At 40.6% G+C, this 22303-nt stretch overlaps 1 protein-coding gene across 1 annotated transcript; it reads right to left on the reverse strand.

The window, feature by feature from the left end:
• Nucleotides 1–1155: 1155 nt before the first annotated feature.
• LOC139176261 (PRAME family member 8-like) lies at nucleotides 1156–19005 on the reverse strand. Its single transcript, XM_070767666.1, has 5 exons — nucleotides 18728–19005; nucleotides 18398–18452; nucleotides 4331–4641; nucleotides 3407–3979; nucleotides 1156–2058 (listed from the first exon to the last, which is right to left on the reverse strand). The coding sequence occupies exons 3-5, from the start codon at nucleotides 4615–4617 to the stop codon at nucleotides 1506–1508; spliced, it is 1413 nt and encodes a 470-aa protein (XP_070623767.1). The 5' UTR covers nucleotides 4618–4641; nucleotides 18398–18452; nucleotides 18728–19005; the 3' UTR covers nucleotides 1156–1505.
• Nucleotides 19006–22303: the final 3298 nt, after the last annotated feature.

Genomic DNA, 22303 nt, shown 5'->3' on the forward strand with positions numbered 1-22303 from the left:
TGTACCTTATTTTAAAATAAATGAACAAATCAAAAACTGGTTTGGAAAGCATTATTTATGCTGCCAACTTCAGCTCAATGGTACTTACACATGCTAATAATAAACTTTGCTTTCCACAAAACTTTTCTTTTTACCTGCAACAAATTCATAACCTATGCCTTTGTAAACGAAGATGAAGCATTTATCTTTTTCTTTCTACCTGATTCCTGCAGAATTTGGCTTCTCCAGCAGGCTCCTCTGTGAACTTGATGAATTACTGCCACCAGACGACGACTCATTTTACTAGTCATTCTTTAATTTGCCCTAACTTGTTTTCAATTTATTTATGTCTTGTGTCTCTCCTCACTGTGTTACATCTCCTCACATTACACTAATGAATTTATAAATGTAATGAGCTATATATCTTATAGCCCATCTAGTGTATAAAATTAGTGTCTCCTGCAATACCCAATGGAAACCCTGGCTTCAGACATAGCTAAATATCTTAAGGCCATCAATTGTATCTACAACCATATAGAGAATATAATAGTGCAACTCTAGATATGAGAAGAGGGAACAAGGGGAAATATTTTCTGCATCATAATAGACTAGTAAAACAGGAGATCCAGAGAATTTTAATAAATATGTTATAATGGATCTGCAGCTGATTGAAGCAGATAGTGGGGAGCTGCGGAAACAGATGGATAAGTATAAGTTATATGTTGTGTATTACAGCTATTTTATTATACAACCTGATATGCTAATGTCAAAACATGCTATACTAATCTTCCTCAATAAGGAAGACCAATAAGTGTTATGGAAATAAAATGAAACTTTTATTGACATGAACTAGCATTCAAAAGATATACTTCTGAAATGTAGTATAAATGTAATAAAACCATGTTTCATGCCTGTATGATTTTAGAATTTTTCTCATAGGAACATGCATTATCAGTTCCCACCTATGACAGAGATGTGTTGTTGAGGACCACTGAATATGTTTCCTTTGTTGTTTGTATTAACCCACAGAACTAAGTAAAGAAAGTGAAAGGGAAAATATAACTAGGGAATGATGGAGTTTCAGATCATGGTCAACAAAGTGCTTCCTTCACCACCATCAGTAACTAGAGATCCATGAGATGTAAACACAGAAATCAGAATAATATCATGGTCAGCATTTATTCATTTACACTGAAGGTCTCTTTATTTCTGATCATTTCTACAATTGTGCATACAGAAATAACTCAAACATGTGTGTCTCAAACTGAACCTCCAGAAACTTAGGTTCATATTTGACTCCATAAACATGTCTCTAAATAAATCCCAAACTCCCCAAGTCAACATATGCTTCTAGAATCCTGCACCCTTGCTGGGTCACGTTTGCTTTTCTCAATGACACTGAGCTGGTATCAGAAATCATGGGTGTATTTTCCCTTCATAATATACCTATCTACTAGATTTCAGTTTCCAAGTGTCCAGAAGAAAGCTTCTGATAGAGGCAACCAGCTAGGCAAGGTATTACAGTATTATGCATTGGGACTCAGATGATCACACACGTCCTCACCACAGTGAGGACAGGGGCTGGGGCTAATCCAAATCTTCCTGGGATGTCCTAAGTCTGTAAGGAGCTGCCAAAGCTCAGCTTTTAGTTGGGCAAGTCTCTCCTGGTTAAGAATACCCAGAGAGCTGTAACTCTCCCGAGGGGCAGGATAAAACTCTAGACGTAAAGCAGACAACCCATCAGTATGACGCAGGAGACTCTGCAGGACAGCCATGGAGATGAGGTTTCCACATATGCTGAAGACCCTGAGCTGGGAGCAGCAGCTTAGGGCAGGCACAAGAGCCGTGAGGAGGGAGTCCGTGATCCCACACAGGTTTAAGTTCAGCTCTTCAAGAGTATCCGCAACTTTCTCTAGCAGGCCTTGGATGAGCTTGGGACAAAAGTTGGTCAGGGTAACACCACTCAGATTCAGGCCCTTTAGCTGACAGATTTTCGGACTCTGGGACAGATGGGTCAAGTCTAATTCTGTAAGCAGGCAGTTGGTTATTGAGATGTTGTACAAGGGGATCTTCAGGCATCTGGAGGAAAAAGATAAAAAACAAGTAATTAGTTCTGGGAAACCAGAGTGATAAGTGACCTCCACTTGAGAGGTAAATGACTGGCCTGAAACCAAGTTGTTGTTACCATGTGATAAAATTCAATATCCAGAATGCCCAGACTCATTCCAGGCTGAGTCCTGCAATTTTCATGTGTGACTAGATCAAGCTAAAAGAATCTTGAAAAAAAAAAAAGAACCTTGAAAGCTCTTTTTTCCTCATCTATCAAGCAGAGTACAACATACTCCACTTCCTTAGGAAGATGAATGAAGATAATGGAATGCACTAGAATATGCTCAGTAGAGAGCCTGAGACAGAGTCTCCAAGTGTGGACGCTACTTAATTTTAGTACTGGGAGATGAGATAAACATGTTTTAATTCAGATCCCTTCAGTCCATGCTTGGGCTCCAGATGCCTGTATCTCTGGCCAGGTGAGGCACTTGGAGGATGTGTGTAAACAATAAGACCCCACACCATGCCCTGGGGCTGCCAGACTTCAGCAACTCTCATCCGGGCATCATCTACAAACTTTCTATCATTGTTCACTCTCCTTTTGTCTCTGCTTCATTACTTTTAAAGTCCCAATCTGTAAAGATGGTCTTGGGTTGCATATAATGTAACTAAATAATATACAGGAAATGCATGATTCTGTAGATGATAGTAATGAAGCAGAGACAAAAGGAGAGTGAACAGGATAGAAGGTATGTAGATGATGCCCAGATGGGAGTCGCTGAAGATTGGCAACCCCAGGGCATGGTGTGGGGTCTTACTGTTTCTACACATCTTCCAAGTGCCTCACCCGGCCAGAGATTTAGGCATTTGGAACCCAAGCATGGACTGAAGGGATCTGAATTAAAACATGTTTATCTCATCTCCCAGTACTAAAATCAAGTAGTGTCCACACTTGATGGAGACTCTGTCTCAGGCTCTCTACTGAGCATATTCTAGTGCATTCCATTATCTTCATTCATCCTCCTAAGGAAGTGGAGTATGTTGTACTCTGCTTGATAGATGAGGAAAAAGAGCTTTCAAGGTTCTTTTAGCTTGATCTAGGTTTTTCCTTGTCAATGCCATCTTCATAACCTGTCATCGAACAGAGATATCTCTTCCCAAAGAAGAAATCACATACATGCCCGCACTACACCTATGCCTCCTAATTTGTAGCTTCCTAACCTGATGTCTCTTTCCAGAACTTCTATACCAGCTTTCTCACACCTTGATTGCTCCACTTATGTGCTACCACACTTCACAGTACAGCACCAAATGAGACAATGAGCTTGATACTTTACTATTGTGTTCACTGTTGTTCAACCAGGGCTGGTCCCCTCACCTGAGCATCTGGTTCAGGCGGCCTTCAAGGAAAGATGGACCTTCCATACGGAGATAGCGGAGGTACTGCAGTCTGAGGATCTGAGAAGTAAATTGCAGAAGAGCCTGATGGTCCTGTTCCTCAGCAGCAGACCCATGAATGGGGGAGAGAAGGAGTTTCTGAACATTTCTCATCTTGCCCAGGAGAGGAGCAAACTTGGCCAGGGAGGACAGCTTCTGGGTGAAATTCAAGTCCACCTCCTGGATACAGTCCAGCTTCACTATTCGGAAAACTTTCTTAATAGTTTCCCTGGACCTTGAAACAATCTTCATCTTCTTACAGCACAAGTGTATGGAGCCTTTCCGCTGCTCCACCCACGTGAAGAGGTAGGTGATACATTTGCCCCAGGTATTTTCCTTGAGACAAAGATCTACGTACATCTCCAAGGGAGCCAAGGAGTGCTTTGTCCTTGGCATGTCCTTAGCCACTGATGCCATAAGTGAACTTGAGGTCACATGGTACTTGTCTCCAGACCACATGTTCCAGAAGTCCTGGCCAGTATTTCTCAAGTCCAGCACCCGCAGTTTGCACTTCCTATGGGGAAACAGAAGATCGGGTGAGAGTCTTTAAAATGTACACTGAATGAAACTACAGCCTCAGAATTTAGGCAACATTCTAACTTCCCATCTTTGCTTTGACTTCACATTCCTGATATCACCTTCTGTCTTTTCTCTTTCCTCTCTTGCTCACTTTCCTCCAGTCCTTTTCGTCTTCCGTCCTTCCTAGTACACTTTTGCAAGGTATTTCCCAATGTGATCTCAGCAGTGCTCAAGGCTTCTGAGCTTTTTCAGAAGTCTCTGGTCTGCCCTTTGGTCACTCTCCCTGACACCAACAGTCCCTTCCAGGACACCCAAGACCCTGCCAGGCTACCTGGATCAGACTCACCTGGGCTGAACCTTCTGGGCCAGCAGGACATCAAGTCCATCCAGCACTGCTTCTAAGGTTTCTTGGTGAGGCTTCTTCATCAGCCCCCCTAGAGGCAGGCGGGCAAAGGGCCAGGTTTGCACCATGGCCATCATGGTCTCACTGCGTCTGAGAGAGAAGGCGGCCATGAATAGTGTTGGGTAGAGCTCCATGGGCAGATACTCCAAAGACCAGATGGCCAAGGCCTCATCTCTCAACAGGCTCATTGCTGCCAAGTTCACAAGTCTGGGTGGGTTGTGAGCACTCATCCTGACTCTTCTCTTAATGGAATCCTGTGAAAATGCAAGGGAACAAAGCATCCTTCTCAGGTCAGTCATACCCAAAGAGTGGTCTCTCTCCCCATTCTTCAGGGAAATCAAATCAGAGGCAAAGTCATCACCGTGGAAACGATGAACCAGAAAGGAAGAAACTCAGTTTGTCAGGCTTCCAGGCTAGATTTGGTGGCACTAAGCCATAGCTCTGCCTCTTCGGGCACTAGAGCGAGAATCTCACAAGTACCAAGAAGACAGAAAGGCAACCAATAGCTCCTCCATTTCCTTCCATTGTTTGCTTACTGCAGGTCCCTCTTGCACCTTTGTATCAGGAGACTGAACAAGTTGACTCCCTTTCTCTTGGGTGAAAACCTTTAAAGTATCATGTTCAGCCCAAATTATGGGGCAAGAAGTTCATGTGGAACACAGCTTCAGTCCTCAGTTTCCAAAGTTAACTTTACTGGGAAGGATTAAGGAGATACCTTTTAAAAGCAATGCAATTTGTGCATAAAGTAAAAACTTTAAATGTCAAGAAATAGCATTTCCAATAGTTAGATGTCTTTTATTAACAAGAAGAACTGTTTCATAAGACATTTAAATGATATAAGCCAAAGCCAAAATCAAATGTTTAGGATGAAGGCAAAGCTTCACTTTGAGGCAAAAGGAAAGCCTTTAATTTGTTTAACCAAAAGAAAAGGAAAACTCTTCCTGTCATGTCAGATCGAATCCCACCTTTCAGTACACACTGACCATTGGCAGAATATCTTCCCTGAGGTTATTCCCTGAGGCTCAGATGTGGTTCTAGGGCTGCTCAGACCTCAGTCCTGGGGGAGAACACAGGCAGTGACTCAAGACTGAGAAGTTTCTGAGTCTCTTCTTTGGTGTTTGAGGCTTTTATAGAACTTTCTAATCACATCTGCCCTCCTTTCAACTGCTAACTTCCAATTAGAAGTCATTACCTGATTAGATTCCACAAATTCTCTCAGGTTAATGCTGATTGGGTTACAGTATATCTCCAGATGATTGAGGGAGGGGGTGGGACCTAGGACTTTTTCATTGGTTCACTCCACAAAATAGGATTGAGTTTTGCTAATACGGATAGTTATATTCCTGGGAGTAAGGGAAGGGATTATGTGTCCCAAATATTATACAAAAAAACAAAACCCAAGACAATGTCTGGAAAACCTCATTGTTGCATGATTTTTGTCCAAATTAAAATTATTAAATGTCCTAGAATTAAAGCAGCTTCATAAAAGCAGTGGTGTTATTTCCAAAGGAAACAAAATTAACTCTTATTTGTTTCAAGTTCACACTTAGGTCTTATATGGGAAATGGCAGATTATGAGTTTATTCACAGGGGCTTGCAACTGGAGATGTCACTGGCCCTCCAGGTTTAATCGCTGACAGAGAACATCTGGTCAATCCTGTGAGAACTAAGGGTGGGTGCTGGGCAGTGTGGTGGTGGCCCTTCCTAAAGGGGCCCTGTGAATGACTCAAACAGCCTCATGCATGTGGTTTTGTTTGTTTGTTTTTCTCTTGGAAAGAAGGACACTAAAGGCTTTTCTTTTGGTGATATTTAGAAACTAAACAGGAGTGGCTAAGAGGAGACAGTCATCTTTGAGGGTGTTTCCTGCTAGAATGTTGAGTTCAGGACATCAAATTGACTTGAAAAGACTAAATCTGAGAATCTGAGTGGAAGGAGTCATGACCAACTCTGTGAAGGACATTTGCACACCTGAGAATCAGTGAGGGTGGTCACTGTGGGTTCTTTGGGAACTCAGAGACCAGGTGGGGGGAATGTGAATCAGTCACAGCTAACCTTGTCTTCACTGTGCCTGCTGCTACCAGTAACCATTGTCTTTTAGGTTCTTCACACAGAGGATGCAGCCAAGATAGCAATTAATCCCAGGCATATTCCTGGAATCCTGGGAGCTGAACCATAATCCCATTGGTCTCTTCTACATATTTTTTGATATTACATGGATATTACTTGACTTATTCTGATACTTATTTTGTGAGTAGGGTAAAGACATGATTTGCTGTCTATTTCCCAGTTCCCCTGGTTGCTGCTGGATCATGTTGCAAGGATTAACAAGGGAGCAAGACACCAGCAGGGGATACTTTGCTGTACCTGGCTGCGAGTCAGGGGTTGCACTTGAGTGGCCCAGGGTTTTTCTAGGGGCTGAATCAGAAGCACTTTGCTCTTACAGGGAAGTTTAAACGGAAGGATAACAGAGGCTTCAAGGAACCTCCAAGATTTGATTGTGACTTACTAAGATTGAGGACGATGGGAAAGGAGCAGGTACGGAGAAAGAAAGTAAGAAGTCTGTTAGGTCATATTAGACTTGAGATGGTCATAACATTAAGTAAAAAGAAACATCAAGTACCGAATAGCACTTGCAACAAAATCCTATTCATATAAAATGATATACATACCCATTCAAGAGCTAATGGCAAATGTTTCTTGTGAAATTTAAATTTTATACCTGGAATGGCAGGACTGTGGGGATGCAAAGGCAATTCCAGCCCCAGCAACATCAACATCAGGCTAACAAACCAACATTGGTCTCAGGTCTAGAACAACAAAGACATTCATTTCCCTGTCATTGTAAGTCACGTTAGAGTTCCTTGCTGACCACTTTTCTCATACTAGAGGTTATAGGATGGCCAAATATATTCCACACACAGTGTTTTAACAAAGAAAATTTGTTGCTAGAGGAAAAGAATCCCATGTTTTATATCACAATTTCCTCTCCACTGTCCCTTAGCAGAAAAATATTTAAAGAAAAATGTAGCAACACTGAACCCAACATCACAAAAGGCATCAGTTCAGTTCAGTTCAGTCGCTCAGTCGTGTCCGATATTAGATATTAGGACTAATATCCACAAAAGATGTCCTTTTCATTATAGGGGACTGGAATGCAAAAGTAGAAAGTCAGAAACACCTGGAGTAACAGGCAAATTTGGCCTTGGAATACGGAATGAAGCAGGGCAAAGACTAATAGAGTTTTGCCAAGAAAATACACTGGTCATAGCAAACACCTTCTTCCAACAACACAAGAGAAGACTCTACACATGGACATCACCAGACGGTCAACACCGAAATCAGATTGATTATATTCTTTGCAGCCACAGATGGAGAAGCTCTATACAGTCAACAAAAACAAGACCAGGAGCTGACTGTGGCTCAGATCATGAACTCCTTATTATCAAATTCAGACTGAAATTGAAGATAGTAGGGAAAACCACTAGACCATTCAGGTATGACCTAAATCAAATCCCTTATGATTATACAGTAGAAGTGAGAAATAGACTTAAGGGCCTAGATCTGATAGATAGAGTTCCTGATGAACTATGGACTGAGGTTCGTGACATTGTACAGGAGACAGGGATCAAGACCATCCCCATGGAAAAGAAATGCAAAAAAGCAAAATGGCTGTCTGTGGAGGCCTTACAAATAGCTGTGAAAAGAAGAGAAGCAAAAAGCAAAGGAGAAAAGGAAAGATATAAGCATCTGAATGCAGAGTTCCAAAGAATAGCAAGAAGAGATAAGAAAGCCTTCCTCAGCCATCAATGCAAAGAAATAGAGGAAAACAACAGAATGGAAAAGACTACAGATCTCTTCCAGAAAATCAGAGATACCAAGGGAACATTTCAGGCAAAGATGGGCTCGATAAAGGACAGAAATGGTATGGACCTAACAGAAGCAGAAGATATTAAGAAGACATGGCAAGAATACACAGAAGAACTGTACAAAAAAGATCTTCACAACCCAGATAATCACGATAGTGTGATCACTGACCTAGAGCCAGACATCCTGGAATGTGAAGTCAAATGGGCCTTAGAAAGCATCACTATGAACAAAGCTAGTGGAGGTGATGGAATTCCAGTTGAGCTATTTCAAATGCTGAAAGATGATGCTGTGAAAGTGCTGCACTCAATATGTCAGCAAATTTGGAAAACTCAGCAGTGGTCACAGGACTGGAAAAGGTCAGTTTTCATTCCAATCCCAAAGAAAGGCAATGCCAAAGAATGCTCAAATGACTGCACAATTGCACTCATCTCACATGCTAGTAAAGTAATGCTCAAAATTCTCCAAGCCAGGCTTCAGCAATACGTGAACTGTGAACTTTCTGATGTTCAAGCTGGTTTTAGAAAAGGCAAAGGAACCAGAGACCAAATTGCCAACATCCGCTGGATCATGGAAAAAGCAAGAGAGTTCCAGGAAAACACCTATATCTGCTTTATTGACTATGCCAAAGCCTTTGACTGTGTGGATCACAATAAACTGTGGAAAATTCTGAAAGAGATGGGAATACCAGACCACCTGACCTGCCTCTTAAGAAATCTGTATACAGGTCAGGAAGCAACAGTTAGAACTGGACATGGAACAACAGACTGCTTCCAAATAGGAAAAGGAGTATGTCAAGGCTGTATATTGTCACCCTGCTTATTTAACTTATATGCAGAGTACATCATGAAAAACGCTGGACTAGAAGAAACACAAGCTGGAATCAAGATTGCCGGGAGAAATATCAATATCCTCAGATATGCAAATGACACCACCCTTATGGCAGAAAATGAAGAGGAACTAAAAAGCCTCTTGATGAAAGTGAAAGTGGAGAGTGAAAAAGTTGGCTTAATGCTCAATATTCAGAAATGAAGATCATGGCATCCGGTCCCATCACTTCATGGGAAATGGATGGGGAAACAGTGGAAACAGTGTCAGACTTTATTTTTTGGGGGGCTCCAAAATCACTGCAGATGGTGACTGCAGCCATGAAATTAAAAGATGCTTACTCCTTGGAAGAAAAGTTATGACCAAACTAGATAGCATATTGAAAAGCAGAGACATTACTTTGCCAACAAAGGTCCGTCTAGTCAAGGCTATGGTTTTTCCAGTGGTCATGTATGGATGTGAGAGTTGGACTGTGAAGAAGGCTGAGCACTGAAGAATTGATGCTTTTGAACTGTGGTGTTGGAGAAGACTCTTGAGAGTCTCTTGGACTGCAAGGAAATCCAACCAGTCCATTCTGAAGGAGATCAGCCCTGGGATTTCTTTGGAAGGAATGATGCTGAAGCTGAAACTCCAGTAATTTGGCCACTCATGCGAAGAGTTGACTCATTGGAAAAGACCCTGATGCTGGGAAATATTGAAGGCAGGAGAAGGGGACGACAGAGGATGAGATGGCTGGATGGCATCACTGACTCGATGGACATGAGTCTGAGTGAACTCTGGGAGGTGGTGATGGACAGGGAGGCCTGGCATACTGCGATTCATGGGGTTGCAAAGAGTCGGACAAGACTGAGCAACTGATCTGATCTGAGAGTACATCATGGGAAATCCAGGGCTGGATGAAGCTCAAGCTGGAATCAAGATTACTGGAAGAAATAGCAATATCTTCAAATATGCAGATGATACCACCATAATGGCAGAAAGCAAAGAGGAATTAAAGAACTTCTTGATGAAGGTGAAAGAGCAGAAAGTGAAAAAACTGGCTTAAAACTCAACATTCAAAAAATTAAGATCATGGCATCTAGTCCCATCACTTCATGGTAAATAGATGGGGAAAAAATGAAAATAGAGACAAACTTTACTTTCTTGGGCTCCAAAATCACTGTGGACAGTGACTGCAGTCACAAAATTAAAAGATCATTGCTCCTTGGAAGAAAAGCTATGAAGAAACCAGACAGCATATTACAAGGCAGAGAAGTCACTTTGCTGACAAAGTCCATATAGTCAAACTATGGTTTTTCCAGTAGCTATGTACAGATGTGAGAGTTAGACCACAAAGAGGGCTGAGTGCTGAAGAATTCATGCTTTCAAAATGAGAGGCTAGAGAAGACTCAAGAGTCCCTTCAACAGCAAGGAGATCAAACTAGCCAATCCAAAAGGAAATTAACCCTGAATATTCATTCAAAGGACTGATGCTGAAGCTCAAGCTCCAATACTTTGGCCACCTGATGCAAAGAGCTGATTCACTGGAAAAGACTCTGATGCTGGGAAGGATTGAAGGCAGGAGGAGAAGGGGGAGACAGAGGATGAGATGGTTGGATGGCATCACCGACTCAGTGGACATGAGTGTGACAAACTCTGCGAGATGGTGAAAGATATTCCATGGGGTTGAAAAGAGTTGGACATGACTGAGTGACTGAAAAACTCATCTCCACTTCCAGTCTTCTCTTAAGCTTTTCCTTAGAGACAAATATTTCAGTTGCTATTTCAGTAAACAAAGGATGTTGAAGCCAAAAGGCCATCATCCACTGCAGCTGCCCCCAAAACAGTATGCCCCAAGGGGAATTCAAGCAGGAGAAAACAGGATGGTGTCCTGAGGTAGTTAAGATGTGTATCATATGGATATGGGCCATATGCATATCATATGGACTTCAATAAGTCCAGACTTTTGCTAATGCATATCATATTCATATTGATATATATATCACATGGACTTCAGTAAGTTCAGGCTCCTGCCTCTTTCCATACATAAAAAAAGCATGAAAAGGAACTTCCCTGGTGTTCCAGTGGTTAAGAATCCACCTGCCAATTAACAAAGACCTAGAAGAACTAAAGACTAAACATACACAGACAAACAACATAATTACAGAAATTAAAAATACTCTAGAAAGAATAAATAGAAGAATATCTGAAGCAGAAGAATAGATCAGTGAGCTGTAAGATGAAATGGTGAAAATAACTGCTGAAGAGGAGAATAAAGTAAAAAGAATGAAAAGAACTGAGAATAGTCTCAGAGATCTCTGGGACAATATTAAATGTACCAACATTCAAATTATAGGGGTCCCAGAAGAAGAAGAGAAAAAGAAAGGGTATGAGAAAATTTTTGAAGAGATTATAGTTGAAAATTTCCCCAACATGGAAAAGGAAATAGTCAATCAAGTCCAAGAGGTGCAAAGAGTCACATACAGGATAAACCCAAGGAGAAACATGCCAAGATACATACTAATCAAACTAAAAAGATTAAACACAAAGAAAGAATATTAAAAGCAACAAAGGAAAAGCAACAAGCAACATACAAGGGAAACCCCATAAATTTAACAGCTGATTATTCAGCAGAAACTCTGCAGGCCAGAATGGAATGGCAGGACATATTTAAAGTACCGAAAGGGGAAAATCTATAACCAAGATTACTCTACTGAAAGGATCTCATTCAAAATTGATCTCATTCAAAAGGATCTCATTCAAAATAAACAGCTTTTCAGACAAGCAAAAGTTAACAGAATTCAGAACCACCAAACCAGCTTTACAACAAATGTTAAAGGGAGTTATAGTGTCAGAAAATACAAAAGAAGAAAAAGATCTACAAAAACAAAGCTCAAACAATTAAGAATAAGGCAATAGAAACAAATATGTATACATACATATATATATACACACACATATAAAATCACTTTAAATGTAAATGGAGACAGGCTGAATGGATACAAAAACAAGACACACATATATGCTGTTTATAAGAAACCCACTTCAGACCTAAAGACATACACACACTGAAAGTGAGAGGATGGAAAAATATATTCCATGCAAATGAAAAGCAAAAGAAAGCTGGAGTAGCAATCATCATATCAGAAAAAGTAGACCTTAAAATAAAGATTACAAGAGATAAGGAAGAACACTACATAATGATCAAGGGATCAATCCAAGAGGAAGACATAACAATTGTAAATATCTATGCTATGGACCTAACAGAAGCAGAAGATATTAAGAAGAGGTAGCAAGAATACACAGAAAAACTATACAAAAAAGATGTTCATGACACAGATAATCATGATGCTGTGATCAGTCACCTAGAGCCAGACATCCTGGAATGGGAAGTCAGGTGGGCCTTAGGAAGCATCACTATGAACAAAGCCAGTGGAGGTGATGGAATTCCAGTTGAGCTATTTCAAATCCTGAAAGATGATGCTGTGAAAGTTCTGAACTCAATATGTCAGCAAATTTGGAAAACTCAGCAGTGGCCACAGGACTGGAAAAGGTCAGTTTTCATTCCAGTCCCAAAGAAAGGCAATGCCAAAGAATGGTCAAACTACATCACAATTGCAGTCATCTCACACGCTAGTAAAGTAATGCTCAAAATTCTCCAAGCCAGGCTTCAGAAATATGTGAACCATGAACTTCCAGATGTTCAAGCTGGTTTTAGAAAAGGCAGAGGAACCAGAGACCAAATTGCCAACATCTGCTGGATCATCGAAAAAGCAAGAGAGTTCCAGAAAAACATCAATTTCTGCTTTATTGACTATGCCAAAACTTTTGACTGTGTGGATCGCAATAAACTGTATAAAATTCTGAAAGAGATAGGAATACCAGATCACCTGACCTGCCTCTTGAGAAATCTGTATGAAGGTCAGGAAGCAACAATTAGAACTGAACATGGAACAACAGACTGGTTCCAAATAGGAAAAGGAGTACGTCAAGGCTGTATATTGTCACCCTGCTTATTTAACTTATATGCAGAGTACATCATGAGAAACACTGGGCTGGAAGAAGCTCAAGCTGGAGTCAGGATTGCCAGGAGAAATATCAATAACCTCAGATATGCAGATGACACCACCCTTATGGCAGAAAGTGAAAAAGAACTAAAGAGCCTCTTTATGAAAGTGAAAGAGGAGAGTGAAAAAGTTGGCTTAAAGCTCAATATTCAGAAAACTAAGATCATGACATCCAGTCCCATCACTTCGTGGCAAATAGATGGGGAAACAGTGGAAACAGTGGCTGACTTTATTTTGGGGGGCTCCAAAATCACGGCAGATGGTGATTGCAGCCATGAAATTAAAAGACACTTACTCCTTGGAAGGAAAGTTATGACCAACCTAGATAGCATATTCAAAAGCAGAGACATTACTTTGCCAACAAAGGTCCATCTAGTCAAGGCTATGGTTTTTCCTGTGGTCATGTATGGATGTGAGAGAGTTGGACTGTGAAGAAGGCTGAGCACCGAAGAATTGATGCTTTTGAACTGTGGTGCTGGAGAAGACTTTTGAGAGTCCCTTGGACTGCAAGGAGATCCAACCAGTCCATTCTAAAAGAGATCAGTCATGGGTGTTCATTGGAAGGACTGACATTGAAGCTGAAACTTCAATAATTTGGCTACCTGATGCGAAGAGCTGACTCATTTGAAAAGACCCTGATGCTGGGAAAGATTGAGGGCAGGAGGAGAAGGGGACGACAGAGGATGAGATGGTTGGATGGCATCATTGACTCAATGGACATGAGTTTGGGTGAACTCCGGGAGTTGGTGATGGACAGGGAGGCCTGGCATGCTGCGGTTCATGGGGTCACAAAGAGTCAGATATGACTGAGCAACTGAACTGAACTGAACTGATGCACCCAATATAGGAGCACCTCAATACATAAGACAAACACTAACAGACATAAAAGGAGAAATTGATAGTAACACAGCAATAGTAGGAGACTTTAACACCCAACTCATATCAATGGACAGATCATCAAGACAGAAAATTAATAAGGACCCACAAGTCTTATATGATAGATTAGACAAGATGGATCTCATTGATATCTTCAGGACATTCCATCCAAATGCAGATGAATATACCTTCTCAAATGCTCATGGAACTTTCTCTAGAATAGAATACATCTTGGGTCACAAATCAAACCTCAGTAGATTTAATAAAATTGAAATCATATCAAGCATCTTTTCTGACCACAATGCTATGAAAGTAGATATCAATTACAAGGAAAAAAAACTGTAAAAATCACAAACTCATGGAGATTAAACAATACATTTCTAAATAATGAACACGTTATTGAAGAAATCCAAAAGGAAATTAAAAAATTCATAGAAAAACATGACAATGAAAACAAGACAACTCAAAACCTATGGGATGCAGCAAAAGCAGTTCTAAGAGGGAAGTTTATAGTAATACAATCCTACCTCAAGAAACAAGAAAAACATCGAATAGACAACCTAACTTTACACCTAAAACAATTGGAAAAAGAAGAACAAAAACCCAAAATTAGTAGAAGAAAAGAAATCATAAAGATATGAGCAGAAATACATGAAAAAGAAATGAAAGAAACAACAGTAAAGATTAATAAAACTAAAAGCTGGTTCTTTGAGAAGATAAATAAAATTGACAAACTTTTAGCCAGACTCATCAAGCAAAAAAGAGAGAAGAATCAAATCAACAAAATTAGAAATGAAAAAGGAGAGGTTACAACAGACAATGCAGAAATACAAAGGATTATAAGAGACTATTATGAACAACTATATGGCAATAAAATGGATAACCTGGAAGAAATGGACAGATTCTTAGAAAAGTTCAATCTTGCAAGACTAAACCAGGAAGAAATAGAAATTAGGGACAACCCAATTATAAGCACTGAAATTGAAACTGTGATCAAAAATTTCCCAAAAAACAAAAGCCCAGAACCAGATAGCTTCACAGGAGAATTCTATCAAGCATTTAGAGAAGAGCTAATGCCTATCCTTCTAAAACTCTTTCCAAAAATTACAGAGGAAGGAATACTTCCAAACTCATTCTAGGAGGCCACCATCACCCAGATACTAAAACCAGACAAAGATAACACACACAAAAAAGAAAACTACAAGCCAGTATCACTGATGAACATAGATTCAAAAATCCTCAACAAAATCTTAGCAAACAGAATTCAGCAACACATCAAAAAGCTCATACACCATGATCAAGTTGGGTTTATTCCAGGGATGCAAGGATTCTTCAACATATGCAAATCAATGTGATACACCATATTAACAAATTGAAAGATAAAAACCATATGATAATCTCAATAATGCAGAAAAAGGCTTTGACAAAATTCAGCACCCATTTATGATGAAAACTCTTCAAAAAATAGGCATAGAAGGAACCTACCTCAACATAGTAAAGGTCATATATGAAAAGCCTACAGCAAACATAATTCTCAATGGTGAAAAAATGAAACCATTCCCCCTAAGATCAGGAACAAGATAAGCATGTCCACTTTCACCACTAATATTCAACATAGTTCTGGAAGTCATAGCTAAAGCATTCAGAGAAGAAAAAGAAATAAAAGGAATCCAGATCAGAAAAGAAGAAGTAAAGCTCTCACCTGTTTGCAGGTAACATGACACTGTGCATAGAAAACCCTAATCAGAAAATTACTAGAGCTAAAGAGTGAATTTAGCAAAGTCACAGGATACAAAATCAATACACAGAAATCACTTGCATTCCTATATTCTAACAATGAAAAATCAGAAAGAGAAATTAAGAAATCAATCCCATTCACCTTGCAACAAAAAGATTAAAATATCTAGGAATAAACCTACCCAAGGAGACAAAATAACTGTATGCAGAAAATTATAAGACACTGATGAAAGAAATCAAAGATGACATAAAAGATGGAGAGATATTCCTGGTTAGGAAGAATCAGTATTGTGAAAATGAGTATACTATAGATTCAAACACAATCTATAGATTCAATGAGACCCCTATGAAATTACCAATGCCACTTTTAACAAAACTAGAAAAAAATAAGTCAAAATTTATATTGAAACACAGAAGACCCCAAATAGCCAAAGCATTCTTGAGAAAGAAGATTGGAGGTGGAGGAATCAACCTTTCTGATTTCAGATTAGTCTACAAAGCTACAATCATCAAAACAGTATGGTACTGGCACAAAAACAGAAATATAGACCAATGGAACAAGATAGAAAGCCCAGAAATAAACCCATGCACCTATGGGTACCTTATTTTTGACACAGGAGGCAAGAATATACAATAGGGCAAAGACAGCCTCTTCAATAAGTGGTTCTGGGAAAACTGTACAGTGACATGTAAAAGAATGATATTAGAATACTTCCTAACATCATACACAATCATAAACTCAAAACAGATTAAAGACCTAAATGTAAGACCAGAAGTATAAAACTCTTAGAGGAAAACATAGGCAGAAGACTCAATGACATAAATCAAAGCAAGATCCACTATGACCCACCTCCTAGAGTGATGGAAATAAAAACAAAAGTAAGCAGTTGGGACCTGATTAAACTTAAAAGCTTATGCACAGCAAAGGAAATTATAAGCAAGGTGAAAAGACAACCCACAGAATGGGAGAAAATAATAGCAAATGAAACAACTGACAAAGGATTAATTTCCAAAATACATAAACAGCTCATACAACTCAAAACCAGAAAAACAAACAATCCAATCGAAAAGTGGGGAAAAGACCTGAACAGACATTTTCCCAAAGAAGACATACATATGACTAATAAACACATGAAAAGATGCTCAACAACACCCATTATTAGAGAAATGAAAATCAAAACTACAATGAGACATCACCTCACAACAGTCAGAATGGCCATCATCAAAAAGTCTACAAACAATAAATGCTGGAGAGGTTATAGAAAAAATGAACCCTCTTGCACTGCTGGTGGGAATGTAAATTGATACAGCCACTGTGGAAGATGGTATGGAGATTCCATTAAAAAAATTAGGAATAAAACCACCATATGACCCAGCAATCCCACTCCTGGGCATATACCCTGAGGAAACCAAAATTGAAAAAGACATACGTACTCCAATGTTCACTGAAGCCCTATTTACAATAGCTAGAGCATGGAAGCAACCTAGATGTCCATCAACAGATGAAAGGATAAAGAAGTTGTGGTACATATACACAATGGAATATTACTCAGCCATAAAAAGGAACGCATTTGAATCAGTTCTAATGAGATGGATTAAACTACAGCCTATTATACTGAGTGAAGTAAGTCAGAAAGAGAAAGATAAATATTGTATACTAATGCATATATACAGAATCTAGAAAGATGGCATCAAAGAATTTATTTGCAGGGCAGCAAAGGAGAAACAGACATAGAGAACAGACTTATGGACATGAGGAGAGGGGAAGAGAGGGTAAGACGAATGGAGAGAGTAACATGTAAACTTACATTACCATATGTAAAATAGATAGCCAATAGGAATTTGCTGTATGTTTCAGGGAACTCAAACAGGGCCTCTGTATCACCCTAGAAGGCTAAAATGGGGTGGGAAATGGGAGCGAGGTTCAAAAGGGAGGAGACATGCGTATACCTATGGCTGATTCATGTTGAGGTTTGACAGAAAAGCAACAAAATTCTGTAAAGAAATTATGCTTCAATGAAAAAACAAATTAAAAAAAAATAAAAGAATCCACCTGTCAGTGCAAGGGATACAGCTTGGAACCCTGGTCTGGGAAGATTCCATATGCTGTGGAGGAACTAAACCCACGCTCCATAACTCCTGAGCACTCGACTATAGCCTGAGACCTGTGACTACTGAAGCCCACATGCCCTGGAGCCCATGCTCTGCAATGAAAGAAGCCAGCAAAATGAGAAACCAATGCATTTCAACTAGAGAGTAGCCCCTGCTTGCCAGAACAAGAGAAAGGCTGCACTCAGCAAAGAAGACCCCGTACAGCCTCCCCGCCCCCCTCAAAAAGTACATAAATAAATAACAATTTTTAAAAAGCATGAAAATCATTGAGATGTATCATTTTTATCATATGAAGTAATCTTTTGATGTTTTCCGAATGTTTTTTCAGGAAATGACTTTACATAATCTGGCTTTCCCATATAACTTTTTTCCCTCCTTATAACTTTTAGTTCCTCAGAGCAATCTGAGAAGCCACCTTTCTGGCCATAATCTTCTGTAAAGTCACCAAGTAAAACATATTTGTCACATTTTAAGTTGTGCATTTCTTGTCATTTTACATGCTCTTCCAAGACCTTTTCCCAACCCACAGTGTCCTGTCCCCACTCACCTGAGTTCCAGGCGTTAGATGAAAACTGTCGACTAAAACACCTGAAAGTCACCACCTGAAAGTAGAGAATTATTTTACTTGGTTCGGAATGTTTAGGACCCAAGCCCAGGAGACAGCATCTCAGAGGCTCTGAGAAAACTGCTCCAAGGAGGCAGGAGGGGGAGTCAGGCTATTTACAAGTTTGTAACAAAGGGAGCAGGCAGTAACATCAAAGATTATTGTGAGGTAAAAAAAAAAAAAAAAAAAGATACCAAGATAAGGAATTTAACATTGTATGTATGGCAAGATACAAGCCCCTGGGCTCACTGAATCCATTCCTTTCATATGCACCTCAGCTCTCTGGGGTCAAATCTTGTTCCCTTGTTCACGCGAAGGGTGGCAAACGTGGAAGATGGCTGCTTCTTGCATTCCCGACCAGCTCCTCGGCTACGACCCTGGGGAATGGCGACATCTGCTGGATTGGAGGTTTACATCACTGTGCAAATATTTGTACTCAAGTGGCATGTACAGGACAGCCCAATTTTTTAAAATATATTTATTATTTTGATTATTTGGCTGTGCTGGGTCTTAATCATGCATGCAGGATCTTTGCTCTCCCTTGTGCCCCTGAGGCATCTTTTAGTTGTGGCAGGCGAATATTTAGTTGCGGGATATGCGATCTATTTCCCTAACCAGGTATTGAACCCAGGGCCCCTGAATTGGGAGCATGGAGTCGTACCCAGTGGACCACCAGGGAAGTTCCACGATGTCAAGAATTATTAAAAATTCTAAAGTATACCATCTTGAACAGAAAATTGATTTCTATCTTCTACCAGCAGGTGATCATTTCTATGATCTACCAGCAGGTGGCCTAGGAGACCTAGAGCTCAGAATGTCTGTCACTGAAGATGAATCCAGTCTCTTATTTCCTCCCACCCCCATCCCCCTTTCACAAGCTACTGGATCAGCTTAAGTGAACCATCATGTATTGGTGACCACATGTAATACGTGAGTCCAATATCAGTCTCTGGGTTTTGCTTTCCTCCACGTTGTAAGCAGTAGAAGGATAAAGACTTATGCTATTCACTAGGAGGGAGAAGCTTGGGAGGAAAAAAAGCATTATGGAGTTCTTACACAATAAGGAGCTCTTGCTCAACAACTCCTGAGCCAAGTCCTCAACAAGTAATATCTCACTGGATCCTACTAAAAATCCCATAAACAGTGTGTGCATCATTATATTCATCGTGGGGAAAACAAAGCTCTGCCTATGAGCTATATCCCAGCCCTATATGCCCCTCTTCCTCAGAATAAACAATTGCAGCCTCTGAATCCTTAGCAGGGAAACTTTATTTGGTTGCATTTTGTTTAGACACCCTGTGAGGATTAAATTTATGTGTCAGCTTCATTGTGAGATGAGATGCCAAGATCTCAGATCAAACACTAATTCTGGGGGAATCTGAAAGGGAATTCTTGGAGGAGAAGAGCATGGAATCAGTAGACGGAGTCAAGAGATCAGCCCTCACCAGTGTGGGAGGGCATCGTCTTATCCTGTGGGGGCCTGAGGGAACAAGGGCTACTGCTCTCCCTCTCCCTCTCTTTAGCCATGAATACTGGAGCTTCTGATTCCTGAACCTTGAAACTCCAGGACATACACAAGTGGTGCCTTTGTTCTCAGGCCTTTAGCCTTGACTTAGTGCTACACCATCACTTCCATTGTTTTTCAAACTTAAGATAAGGTCTGAACTAAACCACACTTTGTTCTAGTTCTCTAGGCAACAGACAGCAGACAGTGGGACTATTAAGCCTCTATAACCATATAAGCCTCTCTTTACCTGTCTATATGACAGGTGAATCTTGAATAAGTTCAACATGGTTGAACTGCTCAGACTAACTTAGATGAGGATTTCTTTTTAACAGTGAATTTGGTCTACATCATATGTAGTTGGTTGAATTTGAGGATGATGAACTAGGATAGGGAGTGCCCACTCTGAGTTATTTGTAAAACATAACATATATTTATTATATATTTGAAAATTCTGATAACCAGACAAGCTGTCTTTGACTTTTCTGATAGAGAGGAACTGGAATTGTAATGGGAATTAACAGCCAATTCTGATGTGACCAACCACCCAAAATGATACAATACTGAAATGTGGTATGGAAATAAAAAATCCATGTTAAATGTTTTGTTATTTTAGCATTTTGTTAAAAGGAATTTGCATGTCTGGCCACAACTCAATTATATCAATAAGGACCACTACTTACCCATGACAGGCATGAAACAGTGAGAACCAGTCTCGACCTTTTTGGATGTAGGGAAAACATCTTGCAGAAGTGGGGACCTTTCCTTTGGCACTAAAGCACACACAGTGGCAAAAAAACTGTGATGTATACACTGACTGGTAGAAGCATGAAGAATACCCATGCCCAAAGTGAAGGCTTGAATCAGCAGTAAGAGCCCTGCTAAGAGCTCTTCATTCCAATAGTTCATTGCACACTGAGTATGTTCCCTTTTGTGTCTATTAAACCACTGAACAGACAAATAAATAATCCAGGAGGTAAGAGTTGCCTCAGGGGGCTTACATTGTGGCTCAGATGGTAAAGAATCTGCCTGCAGTGTAGGAGACCTAGGTTCGATCCCTGGGTTGGGAAGATCCCCTGGAAAAAGGAATGCCTGCCCACTCCAGTATTCTCTCCTGGCTAATCCCATGAACAGAACAGCCTGGTGGGCTACAGTCCATGGGGTCCCAAAGAGTCAGGCACGACTGATTGACTAAACACACACACACACACACACACACACACACACAAGCAATGCCCCAAGAAGAATTTCTTTATTCTGTCTTAGAGAATGAATAAATTATAGGATTGATAAGGTTTTGAATCATGGACAATGTGCCTTTTTTAATCAGTAACTGGAGATAGCTGAGGCATAAATTGAACACAGAATATATCATGGAGGATAGCAGTTGGTCTTCCATGAGTGTTTCTTTATTTATTGTTTAATAATTTTTACTGGAGATTAGCTTTACAATGTCACATTAGTTTCTTGCTTTACAACAAAAAGAATCAGTCATATCAATACATTTATCCACTCTCGTTTTAGATTTCCTTCCTGTTCAGGTCACCAGGAGGATCTCTTTATTCCTGACAATTTCTTCACAACAGTATCCCCAGGGTTAACTGAACCACATTTGGGTTTCCAGTGTGTATCCACCCAGGTTCATAACAGATTCTAGAAGAACATGTCCCTGAAAGTCCAATCCCCTCCCAGAGTCTACATTTGCCCTGCAATCCTGCACCATCCCCCACCACTATCACCTTTCCTTCTCCCATTCATATTGTGCATATTCCTGAAACCATTCTAGATTTCAGTCTCCAAGAGCACAGAAGAAAGCTTCTGATAGAGGCAACCCCCTAGGCAGGGGCAGGACAGCTGTGTACAATGGGCTCCATGTGATGGCATACCTCCTCACCACAGCGAGGACAGGGGCTGAGACTTATCCAGATGATCCTGGGATGTCCCAAGTCTCTGAGAATCTCCAACAGCTGAGCCCGAAGCCAGGCAAGTCTCGCTTCCAGGAGAACACCCCGAGGTTTGTAACTCTCCTGAGGGGCAGGATAATGCTCTTGTCTTAAACAGGGCAGCACAGCGGTGTGTCACAGCAGCTTCTCCATGACGGCCGTGGACAGGAGGTTCCCACACAGGCTGAAGGACCTGAGCTAGGAGCAGCAGCTCAGGGCAGGCAGGAAGGCCTCCAGCTGGGAGTCTGTGATCCCACACACATCTAAGTCCAGTTCCTGGAGGGTGGCTGCCACTTTCTGCAGCAGAACTTGGAGGGGCTCAGGCCGAAAGTCAGTCATGGTGACACCGCTGAGATCCAGGCTCTTGAGCTGACTGATGTCTGGGCTCTGGGACACGTGGGT

The sequence above is a fragment of the Bos indicus genome, chromosome 16, assembly GCF_029378745.1.
Source record: "Bos indicus isolate NIAB-ARS_2022 breed Sahiwal x Tharparkar chromosome 16, NIAB-ARS_B.indTharparkar_mat_pri_1.0, whole genome shotgun sequence".
Lineage (NCBI taxonomy): Eukaryota > Metazoa > Chordata > Mammalia > Artiodactyla > Bovidae > Bos > Bos indicus.